Source organism: Lepisosteus platostomus, chromosome 4 (genome assembly GCF_059453375.1).
Source record: "Lepisosteus platostomus isolate fLepPlt1 chromosome 4, fLepPlt1.hap1, whole genome shotgun sequence".
Classification (NCBI taxonomy): domain Eukaryota; kingdom Metazoa; phylum Chordata; class Actinopteri; order Semionotiformes; family Lepisosteidae; genus Lepisosteus; species Lepisosteus platostomus.
In genome coordinates, this window is record NC_142614.1 from 75,965,127 (window position 1) to 75,976,894 (window position 11,768).

The 11,768-nt window shown below is 51.3% G+C and overlaps 1 protein-coding gene across 2 annotated transcripts; it reads right to left on the reverse strand.

Moving 5' to 3' along the window:
* Positions 1 to 787: 787 nt before the first annotated feature.
* On the reverse strand, positions 788 to 5,842 carry gnrh2 (gonadotropin-releasing hormone 2). Of its 2 annotated transcripts, XM_088630756.1 has the most exons (4): positions 5,666 to 5,842; positions 3,823 to 3,950; positions 2,941 to 3,024; positions 788 to 1,733 (listed from the first exon to the last, which is right to left on the reverse strand). In XM_088630756.1, the coding sequence occupies exons 2-4, from the start codon at positions 3,940 to 3,942 to the stop codon at positions 1,695 to 1,697; spliced, it is 243 nt and encodes an 80-aa protein (XP_088486882.1). In that variant the 5' UTR covers positions 3,943 to 3,950; positions 5,666 to 5,842; the 3' UTR covers positions 788 to 1,694. The 2 variants fall into 2 exon arrangements, with proteins under 2 accessions (XP_088486882.1, XP_088486881.1); XM_088630755.1 differs by lacking the exon at positions 788 to 1,733 and having other exon boundaries at positions 2,848 to 3,024.
* Between the last annotated feature and the right edge of the window lie 5,926 nt (positions 5,843 to 11,768).

An 11,768-nucleotide genomic window follows, 5' to 3' on the forward strand; every position in this document is an offset into this window, starting at 1 on the left:
CCGCTGGCAGTGGGAGCACATCCTGTCCTCTCTGGGCAGCCAGGTCTGCCTGTGTCGCCCAGTTTCTATGGCCAGGCTGTGGTCACTGAGCCTGTACTTCGTCAGGGTCTGTTTCTTTTCGCTGTTTCTTACCTTGGTCAGATACCCTTATTCCTCACAGCCACACAATAAAACATTGTGGAATCTGCTTTGGGTGCAGCAAGAGAGCGCTCATGAAGCACGCATGCTGTACAACACAGACAGAATCGAACCCGGGACACAGGAGCTCTGAGGCAGCAGCTCGAGCAGCCACAACACTGTGAAATAGGTACTGGCTCTCTGATGGGGAGAAGGTTTCCCCCCTTCATTTCCCAACACTACAGGCTGATCACCTGGGCTTTTTGTCTGGACACTAGTTTTCATTACTGGGCCCTGGTCAGCCCCCGCTGAGTGTGGACACTTCGCTATCCCAGCTGGACAAGCACAGTGCCGTCCACGAGCCGATCATGACAAAGTCTCCCTGCAGGTTCCCTGTTCGTCCTCAGCCTGCTGACTGAAACCATGAGCCCCTGAGCCACAGACCCTCTTGACAGCATACAGACCCCAAGACATCAGAGAGCCACCCTTTCTGAGCTCTTTCAGACCCTGCTCTGCAGAAAGGCTATTTAACTCATCTCTGGCTGCTCCCTGCATCTCCTATGGCATTGCGAATCCCTCGTGATTATCATGCATCTCCTGTCTTAACTGTTAACTGTTTTCTTTTGTTTTCATTTTTTTACTTTGCCTGTAAAGCACTTTGAGAAGCTTCTTTTAAAGGCACTATATACAATAAAATGTATTGCTATTATTATTTCAAACGGACACCCCAAATTATACAACCTCAGACTCTCACACACCAGAGACAAACAGCAGACAGGATCTAAGTAGTAAAATAAATCTTTTTATTGAAAGAGGGATGATGTGTTACAGGTACTGTCTGGTCAGAAAGAAGGACAATTTGTTACACTGTCTGGCCAGCAAGAGGGACAGTGTATTATAGATACTGTCTGGTCAGCAAGAAGTTAGTGTGTGTTAGTGTGGCTGTGGTCAGCGAGAGGGACGATGTGTTAGTGTGGCTGTGGTCAGCGAGAGGGACGATGTGTTGGTGTGGCTGTGGTCAGCGAGAGGGACGATGTGTTGGTGTGGCTGTGGTCAGCGAGAGGGACGATGTGTTAGTGTGGCTGTGGTCAGCGAGAGGGACGATGTGTTAGTGTGACTGGTCAGCGAGAGGGACGATGTGTTGGTGTGGCTGTGGTCAGCGAGAGGGACGATGTGTTAGTGTGACCGGTCAGTGAGAGGGACGATGTGTTAGTGTGGCTGGTCAGCGAGAGGGACGATGTGGCTGTGGTCAGCGAGAGGGACGATGGGCAGGAGAGAGAGTGGGTGAAGTTGGGCGTCAGAGGTATCAGAAGAGAGAGCTGGGAAACACAGTGACAAGAGAAGGAGGAGAACATGGGACAGAAGATGATGGAGGGAGGAGAAGGAGGAGAACATGGGACAGAAGATGATGGAGGGAGAAGATGGCTCCTGCTGAAGCACAAGCATGAGAGAGCGTTGAGGACAGAGAGATACCAGAGGTGGGGGGAGCGCAGGGGCAGAGAGGGGCAGGTGGGGGTGCACAGATGTCGTCTCCATCTCTGAGGGGGGAGGAGGTCTGTGTGGTGAGAGGGGAGAAATCACTTCTTCCTCTGGAACTCTCTGGCCAGCGCTTCCACCTGCCAAACATCAGTCAAGCACATAATGAAATTGTGGAGTTACATCGTCTCAGAGCAATTTACAGTCCCTCTAGTGGAGCTGTGCAGGAGTGTGTGTGTGTCAGGGGTCAGTGTGGCTCCATCACACTGGAGCCCAGTGTGTGTCTGTCAGGGGTCAGTATGGCTCTATCACACTGGAGCCCAGTGTGTGTCTGTCAGGGGTCAGTGTGACTCTATCACACTGGAGCCCAGTGTGTGTGTGTTAGGGGTCAGTGTGGCTCTATCACACTGGAGCCCAGTGTGTGTGTGTCAGGGGTCAGTGTGGCTCTATCACACTGGAGCCCAGTGTGTGTGTGTCAGGGGTCAGTGTGGCTCTATCACACTGGAGCCCAGTGTGTGTGTGTCAGGGGTCAGTGTGACTCTATCACACTGGAGCCCAGTGTGTGTGTGTCAGGGGTCAGTGTGGCTCTATCACACTGGAGCCCTGTGTGTGTGTGTCAGGGGTCAGTGTGGCTCTATCACACTGGAGCCCAGTGTGTGTGTGTCAGGGGTCAGTGTGGCTCTATCACACTGGAGCCCAGTGTGTGTATGTCAGGGGTCAGTGTGGCTCTATCACACTGGAGCCCAGTGTGTGTGAGTCAGGGGTCAGTGTGGCTCTATCACACTGGAGCCCAGTGTGTGTGTGTGTCAGGGGTCAGTGTGGCTCTATCACACTGGAGCCCAGTGTGTGTGTGTCAGGGGTCAGTGTGGCTCTATCACACTGGAGCCCAGTGTGTGTGTGTCAGGGGTCAGTGTGGCTCCATCACACTGGAGCCCAGTGTGTGTGTGTCAGGGGTCAGTGTGGCTCTATCACACTGGAGCCCAGTGTGTGTGTGTGTCAGGGGTCAGTGTGGCTCTATCACACTGGAGCCCAGTGTGTGTGTGTCAGGGGTCAGTGTGGCTCTATCACACTGGAGCCCAGTGTGTGTGTGTCAGGGGTCAGTGTGGCTCTATCACACTGGAGCCCAGTGTGTGTGTGTGTCAGGGGTCAGTGTGGCTCTATCACACTGGAGCCCAGTGTGTGTGTGTCAGGGGTCAGTGTGGCTCTATCACACTGGAGCCCAGTGTGTGTGTGTCAGGGGTCAGTGTGGCTCTATCACACTGGAGCCCAGTGTGTGTGTGTCAGGGGCAGTGTGAGTCGGCCTGGTTCTCTCCAGGTGAGTGTCAGGTGAAAGCCAGGCTTTCTCACCAGCAGGTTCCTCAGTAGGTTCTTCCTCAGGGGTCTCTGGTATCTGCACGGCCCTCCCTCACACAGCTGGATGCCCTCTGAGATCTGAGGGAGGCAGAGGCAGTGAGGACAGGAGAGGCAGAGACAGGGGCTGCAGTGCACAGGCATCTGCTCAGCGGCTGGTGACAGGAGAATCCTGCTCTGGAAAGTTTCAGCATCGCCTGTAGTCAGCTTAGAAACATGATTTATACTAGAAGCACATTGTCTGTTCTAGATCATTAGACGTGCTGTTAAATAAAACAAAACTACCATGGCTGAATTAGCAAGCCATCATTCCACAAACTGGAAGTGCATTTAAAACTCAGAGGAGTAGATTGCTTTGTACAAAAGGTTGTGGGTGTATGGAACAAGCTGCCCATTTGATGCAAAAAGTGGGGCTTCATATTGTTGAAGACATCTTTAAAGAATACAGCTAGGTGAGATTCCTCAGATAAAGTAACTGCCCCACCTCTGTCCTCAGTCCCACTGTGTCTCACTCTCCCCTGTCTCTCTGGCATCTGAGTCTCACTCTCCCCTGTCTCTGTGCCCCGTCAGTCCCTCTGTGTCTCACTCTCCCTGTCTCTGTGCCCCATCACTCCCTCTGAGTCTCACTCTCCCCTGTCTCTATGCCCCATCACTCCCTCTGAGTCTCACTGTCCCCTGTCTCTGTGCCCCGTCAGTCCCTCTGAGTCTCACTGTCCCCTGTCTCTGTGCCCCGTCAGTCCCTCTGAGTCTCACTGTCCCCTGTCTCTGTGCCCCGTCAGTCCCTCTGAGTCTCACTGTCCCCTGTCTCTGTGCCCCGTCAGTCCCTCTGAGTCTCACTGTCCCCTGTCTCTGTGCCCCGTCAGTCCCTCTGAGTCTCACCTCTGTGCTCTGCAGGCTGTCCAGCTCCCTCTTGCCCCCGGGGTACCAGCCGTGTGACCAGTGCTGGGCGCCCGAGAGCTGTGCCCCGAGGACCAGCAGCACGCCCAGCAGCAGCAGCATGTCTGTCACTGGGGAGGAGAGCAGAGGAGAGAGAGCAGGGGAGCGAGAGGGAGGCAGGAAGACAGGGGGAGCTCAGGTTAGTCTCAGCTCTCTTTAGGAACAGGAAAGAGCAAAATCCAGCCGCTCTGTGTCTTGTCACCCCTCTCCGGTGGATCCCAGATGACCTGCCGATGCCGAAGCCTCACTGTCCTCAAAACTGGGCGTCCAGCCTTTGGCAGCACCGTGAGCGTCCCCGAGCTCCGTCTGATCCCTTCTGATTTCCTCTCTCCTTCCTCGCTCTGTCAGAACTGCTTACGGTCCGGTCCGCTCCGGTCCTTCCCGTGCCGAGACCCGGAGTGGGCTCTGCTGTGCCCTCTGTGAGCATTCCTTTATACCGCTCCCCAGTGGCTGAGCAGCTGTAGCTAATTCCACCTGAGTTTATTTCAGGTAGCGGCTGTCCCACCACACCTGCCACAGGGCAACCTGAGCACCCCCCTCCCCTCAGAGGTGTTGTCGTCCCTTTCTGGTTCCTGAGTCCAACTTCATATGATCAGATTGTCACGTTTCCTTTCCTCCAGCTGAAAACACTCACCTGACTGCATCAGAGTTCAGGGACAGTGTCAGAGTTCAGGGACAGTGTCAGAGTGCAGGGACAGTGTCAGAGTGCTGGGACACTGACAGAGTTCAGGGACAGTGTCAGTGTCAGAGTGCTGGGACAGTGTCAGAGTTTAGGGACAGTGTTAAATCACAAGATGAAGCCCCCATATGTTAAACTGGGAGACTGAAAGAAAGATACATTGACTCCAGATGTTACACAGAGAGATTGTGAACAAGATGCCCCGACTCCAGATGTTACACAGAGAGATTTTGAACAAGATGTCCTGACTTAGCGAGATTGTGAACAAGATGCCCCGACTCCAGATGTTACACAGAGAGATTGTGAACAAGATGTCCTGACTCATGATGTTACACAGAGATTGTGAACAAAATGCCCTGACTCCAGATGTTACACAGAGAGATTGTGAACAAGATGCCCTGACTCCAGATGTTACACAGAGAGATTGTGAACAAGATGCCCTGACTCCAGATGTTACTCAGAGATTGTGAACAAGATGCCCTGACTCCAGATGTTACACAGAGAGATTGTGAACAAGATGTCCTGACTCATGATGTTACTCAGAGAGATTGTGAACAAGATGTCCTGACTCCAGATGTTACTCAGAGATTGTGAACAAGATGCCCTGACTCCAGATGTTACTCAGAGAGATTGTGAACAAGATGCCCCAACTCCAGATGTTACACTGGGAGACATCAAGCAAGATGCCCTGACTGAACTAAAGGAAAAACCCAAATTCTCACAGATCAGGATGATATAGTTCTAAAAATTATAGAACTTTCCAGTAGGAATTTTCACAGTGACACTGGGACAAAGGGACAGGCTGCTGTCCCAGAAAAAGAGAACGCTTGTCCCACTTGCACTTTGAGCTCAGGCAGTGCGGGTCTGCGGCATGTTTCTGATGGGCTTCATCTCTGACCCCGCCAGGCTGCTGTTACGAGTACTGTAACAGTACTGTCGGCCACTGAAGTGTCATCATCATCATCATCGTTTCTCACTATCCAGAGCCCAAGTACAGGAACACCACAGACAACATGTGATCTGCCGGATGGTGAGGATGAGAGTAGGTTTTAAAGTTGAAGAATGAGGAGATGAGACAGCCCCAGGGTAAAAGCCTCTCTTTCCTACCTGGAGAAGCGGGGGGGCCAGTGGAGGGTCGTGGGCTGGAGGATGGCGGCTGTCCCCTGTGCCTCGTCACGCTGGGCTCCGGTAGCGCTGTCTGTGTGTCCGCCTGTCTGTCTCGATGTTCCTCAGTCCAGGAGTCTCTCCGCCCGTCAGGGTCCCGGTAGCTCTGCTGGCTCTGTCTGTGTCTCGGTGACTGCCAGCCTCCCCTTCCCTGCCTATTTATCGCGCCCACCCCACCCCCCATCTGGCCGCAGCCTCTGTTGGGAATTCAGTGCGACTGAAGACCAATCAATCCTCATTTCCATGTCCAAATACCTGCAGCTCTGACTCGCCTGTCCCCAGAGACACAGCTCCTTCTGGGTACCTGCACACACCACACACAGCCCTGACCTCTACAGGTCCACTCAAGCACACTCTCACACACAGGCCCTACTGAGCCACTCTCACACTGGCTATTACAGGCTTGTGAAAGACTACACACAGCAGATACACAGAGCAGACACACAGCAGACACACAGAGCAGACACACAGCACAGAGATACAGAACAGACACACAGAGCAGACACACAGCACAGACACACAGAGCAGACACACAGCACAGACACACACAGCAGACAAACAGAGTAGACACAGCAGACACACAGAGCAGACACACAGCACAGACACACAGAGCAGACACACAGCACAGACACAGAGCACAGACACACAGCAGACACACAGCAAAGGCACACAGAGCAGACATGCAGTGCCACATGTTGCACAACTGCCCAAATCAATCCTCCTGTCTACTGCCTCTTAGCTTCCAAACCCCTCACTTGTCCTGCTCTTGTGACAAACAATCACATCCTGAATATAGAGAGAAGGGACTTGTGAGTCTGTCACTTTTCTACTGCACCTCTCCACCAGCAAACACTAAAAACAATCTTCTTCAGAAATGCTCATATTGTATAACTCATTCAAGTAGGAGCTGCGTCAACAGGTGTAGTCTGCAAAGGAACAAGTAAAGGTTTATTCCATGCTGAAAAGAGAAGAGAGAAAACACAACGTTTCGGCTGTGGAGCTTTCTTTGGGTGAAGACAGACCGTGTGTTCCTTCATATTGTTGTCTTTCGAGAATCAGCTGGATGAGATCCTGGGATCAATTAGCTGCTTCACCACTGCAGTAAGTGGGCTAGTGGGCTGGATTGTCCTGATGTCCTCCTCTCATCTGTATCTGTAAGAGCCGGCAGGCTCACACAAGCTGACAGCAGGGAGAGTGAGGATGGCAATGGGGCAGCGGTGACCATAAACCAGGACACCGTTTACTTAATGCAGCAGCATCACAAAATCTGTTCCTGGCCTTTGTCGTTTTTCTGTTCCTGACAGACGTTTGTTTTTCCCCTCGAAGGGTGGGCTGATGTCACAGCGTGGGGGCCTGGCCGACGGCTTCAGGCAGGTGTGGCGGCTCGTGCTGAGCCCCAGCGATGTCGGGCTGTCCGCGTGGGCGTGCCTGCCCTGTCTGCACAGTACTCCCATTCCAAGCCCAGCACACAGGCTGACACTGACCAGGGCCCTGGCCGTTCAAAATCGAGAAACACGAACCCTCCTCGCCCAGAGTTTTATCTGTAACGCTGTCACTACTACAGGGCCCTTCTAATTTTGTGAAATGTCGTATCGTAGAACCAGTTGAGTCCGGGCACTGGCCAGGAAGCACTGCAGCCACTCGTGGCAGAGAGAAGTGAATTTAAAACTGAGAACTGGGGCCATTTCTTAATGCAAAGGGAGCGGGAGAGTGGAACAAGCTGCCTGGCCATGTTGTGGTCATGACTGTGACCTCTCTTGTGGATTAACGAAGCGAGGTGCCCAGCTCCATTCCTCACAGAACGGGCCATTTAGAGTATCCAGGGAACCAACCAGCTTGTCTCTGGGAGGTTGGAGAGAAAATCTGTGGAAAATTCACAGAAACCCCAGGAAACATGCAGACTCCCCACAGAATGATGACTTGAACTTCGGCCAGAGCAGAACTGTCACTACCCACTATGTGACTGTGCCACCCAATTGCCCAATAGGGTCCAGATTCAGGTCCCACCTGACAGCCTCACTGGGTGAGAAGGCTGGGAGGCAGAGAGTTACTGGGAGGCAGACAGCTGGAGAAGCTGGGACTGCTGTTTTCCTGTTCTTGTTCTTGCGTCATTTCAGAGGCACGATGCCGATATTAAGGGAGTCTTGCACGTGTAGCCCTGCGTCACACTGGCTCCTCCTGTGACCAGCAGCTCTCATCTGCCTCTGCTGAAGACAGGAAGCTCTCCACCACATGAATACAAATTGCTGAACAAGCCTCAGCAAACATGCAATGAAGATGTAACGCTGTCTTTCATTAGAGCCTGACAGCGCTAACAGAGCTCAGCAGGCCCCAGGGGCTGGAGGCTAATGCCCATGTTAAAATGTTGATTGCATTTCCTGGAGTGTTTAACAGCATATGAGCTGCGGACTGAGCCCTGTCTCTGTGCAAATCTCTCTGTGACAACCCAGTGACCCACAGGGATGAATCACTGCCTCTGGCCTTAACCCTTTCCTTTCCATCCACCTGCAGAAACTCTGATCCTTAGCTCTCTCTGGGCTCTACCCACTGGCCCACACTGCCTCTCTCTCTCTGGGCTCTACCCACTGGCCCACACTGCCTCCCTCTCTCTGGGCTCTACCCACTGGCCCACACTGCCTCTCTCTCTCTGGGCTCTACCCACTGGCCCACACTGCCTCTCTCTCTCTGGGCTCTACCCACTGGCCCACACTGCCTCCCTCTCTCTGGGCTCTACCCACTGGCCCACACTGCCTTCCTCTCTCTGGGCTCTACCCACTGGCCCACGCTGCCTCCCTCTCTCTCTCAGCCCTGCCAGCCACTCTTAACTCACAACCACTAGACCTGCTTGGCTCTTTCAGTAAAAATATCTGTCTGTTAGCTTCAAATATAAGACCATACCTGGTTTCTGAAAATGTTTTAAATTAAAAACAAGATTACTGGCAGGAGGTTCGAAAATGGAAGATCTCTTTAACCTGTGTAACCACATCTCCTGGGAGAGACTCTGTGCTAATTATAATGACTAACTGAGCGCAGAGGAACACAGGGGCTCTAATTTACCACAGATCAATATTTGCTGCTGTAATTGAAATCAGAGCCTGTGTGCTCTCTTCTGAGCCCTTGGGCCCGTGGGGTCAGAGGTCACAATCAATAAACAGAAGCCAAGAAAGAAGAATAAGTGCACACAGGCTCACAGTCCTGGCACGAGGGCCACAGAGGGCCGGAGCGCAGCAGTCAACAGGCCGTTTGCCCCTGCAGTGCTGAGTAATGAAAGGACACCGTGAGTCATCTTCAGACACACTGGCATGGCACTATCTCGATATCCAGGCAGCTCTCTGAGGACACCGTGAGGTGTCTGAGATATTTCCACGTACAGGGGGATGAGTCTTGAACAATCTTCTATGAAAAGGAGGTCCACAGCAATCTGATTCAGTCCCCAAATCAGTGCAGCCCACCCAAGAGCTACAGAGAACACAAGCCTGAGCTTGCTGGCACATGATCAATGGCGAGATGGATGAAGCCACTTTTCAATGACCAGTGACAATACTGCGCTGACAGTCTGACAGTGCTGAGCTCACAAACTGACTCAATACTGCACTGACAGTCTGACACTGCTGAGCTCACAAACTGACTCAATACTGCACTGACAGTCTGACACACTGCTGAGCTGATAGTCTGACATTCTGGACTGACAGTCTGACACACTGCTGAGCTGATAGTCTGACACACTTCTGGACTGACAGTCTGACACACTGCTGAGCTAACAGTGTGACAGTGTTGATCTGATAGTCCAGGGTTGTTGGCTTGTGTTGTGAGCGGGTGACTCTGATCTGTGGGGCTGGCTGGTGCCAGTGTGGCTCAGAACAGTTACCTTCAGGACCAGCTGGCTGAAGGATTGTTTTCCCTGCTTAGCTCCAAGCTGAGGAGGGCTTCTTGGCGGAGGAAAGAAATGTCTTCTGATCTCGGGGTTGAAAAAGACATAGACACAGTAGATTCCACTTCTGTCTTGTGGTTCATGTTCCACTGGTTATTCATGAAGAGGTCTGCTGGCTTGACTTTGTCAGTGCCTTTAAGGATTTTAGCTACACTTCTCCTACATCGTACTTCACAGTGGGTATGGGCCTAATTTTGCCATGCTCAAACTTATTTGTTGTTTTTCTCTGCACATGTAGAATGTTTTTACATAGATCTGCCATATTACCCTGCAGCTCCCAGCTGGCAGCCCACAAGCCCAGCAGGTGTGAGCCTGGTCAGTACCTCGATGGGAGACTCCTGGGAAAGCTAGGGCTGCTGCTGGAAGAAGTATTAGAGGCCAGTAGGGGGTGCTCACCTTGAGGTCTGTATGGGTCCTAATGCCCCATCATTATACAATTATTATAATAATAATCATTTCTGCCAGATGAACTAACTGATTGGCAGTCCGAGGTCTGTGAGCTGGTAGTTGTTCCATGGCATTGTTCAGTGTGAAGCTGTACCTGTTTCTCTGTACGTCTGTTGCTGTGTCTCTCACTCTGTTTCCATCTATAACCATGTTATTAAAATAAAACCGCTCTTGTCTAATGGTTTGAAAACTGAGACTATGTCTCCCTCTTGTGGAATTAAATAAAAACTACAGTACTAACAGTTTCAACTGAAAAATGCATAAACCACATCATAAGTTAATGTAGTGCATATTTTGGTTCCTTTAGGCCAGTGTGGAAATTATTTTTGCTTTCTCATCTGTGTGTGCCTCTTCCTGCTCTTGCAAACAGGATTGGGCCTCGCAGACCTTCAAGACTATAGAACAGCAACACCCTGGATCGAGAATCAAAATAATAATAATAATAAAAATTACTTACGCTTATATAGCGCTTTTCTGGACACTCCACTCAAAGCGCTTTACAGGTAATGGGGATCCCCTCAACCACCAATGTGCAGCCCCACCTGGATGATGTGACGGCAGCCATAGTGCGCCAGAACGCTCACCACACACCAGCTCTCAGTGGGGAGGAGAGCAGAATGATGTAGCCAGTTCATAGAGGGGGATTATTAGGAGGCCATGATTGGTAAAGGCCAATGGGAAATTTGGCCAGGACGCCGGGGTTACTCCCCTACTCTTCTCGAGAAACGCCCTGGGATTTTTAATGACCACATCCAGGCCAGGGTATTGACTGGGTGTCTCTGAGGATTCTGAATGCTTGTATCAGGTTCCCTCCTAGTCTTGTTTGTTCAAGACTAAAGAGACCCAGCACCTTCAGCCTGTCAGCCCTGATGTCCTAGAATGCATCTGTTTTTCTCTGGATGGATCCAGGGCAGTAATATATTTTATATTTTAAATAATTATTAATAGTGTGCTATGTGATTTATTTATTTAAATTCCAGCTTAACTTTGGATTGTAAAATATTAACATTCTATTTATATATGATATGTTTTTATAGTCTAATGGCAATGATCAGACTTAATGGACCTGATGTCCATCCCTTAGCAATCTCAGAGAGAGCTTCAGAGACAGTAATGGAGCTGTCAAGCTGCAGGCAGGCAAACTGCACAGAGCAGGGTAGTAACATCAGGAGGCAGAGCTGATGGTTTTCAGCATTATTGTGGGTGTGAAGCAGACCGTGCTACTGACACTGTATCTCCCTCTCTGAGCCGCAGGAATGAAATGCTCCTGATTGGTAAGAGTATACGTTGGGGCATGTAAACATTTACATTAACAAATTTCATCCTTCCGTTTTCTACCAGCCTAATCAAATTCAGGGTCGTGGGGCAGCTGGACCCTGTCCTGGCAAACAGCAAGTGCAAGGCAGGACACTCCCTGGATGGGACACCAGTCCACAGGCGCACACAGACACAGACACTCTCACCAGTGCCAGTTTTCCCAGAAACCAATTCTCCTACCGGTATGTCTTTGGACAGCTGGAGGCAACCAGAGCACCTGGAGGAAACCCACACAAACATGGAGAGAACATACAAACTCCACACACACAGCACCCCAGGTCTGGAATTGAGCTCAGGGCTCCAGCACTGCGAGACAACCATGTTGATCAGTGCACCGCCCTGATGCTGCCT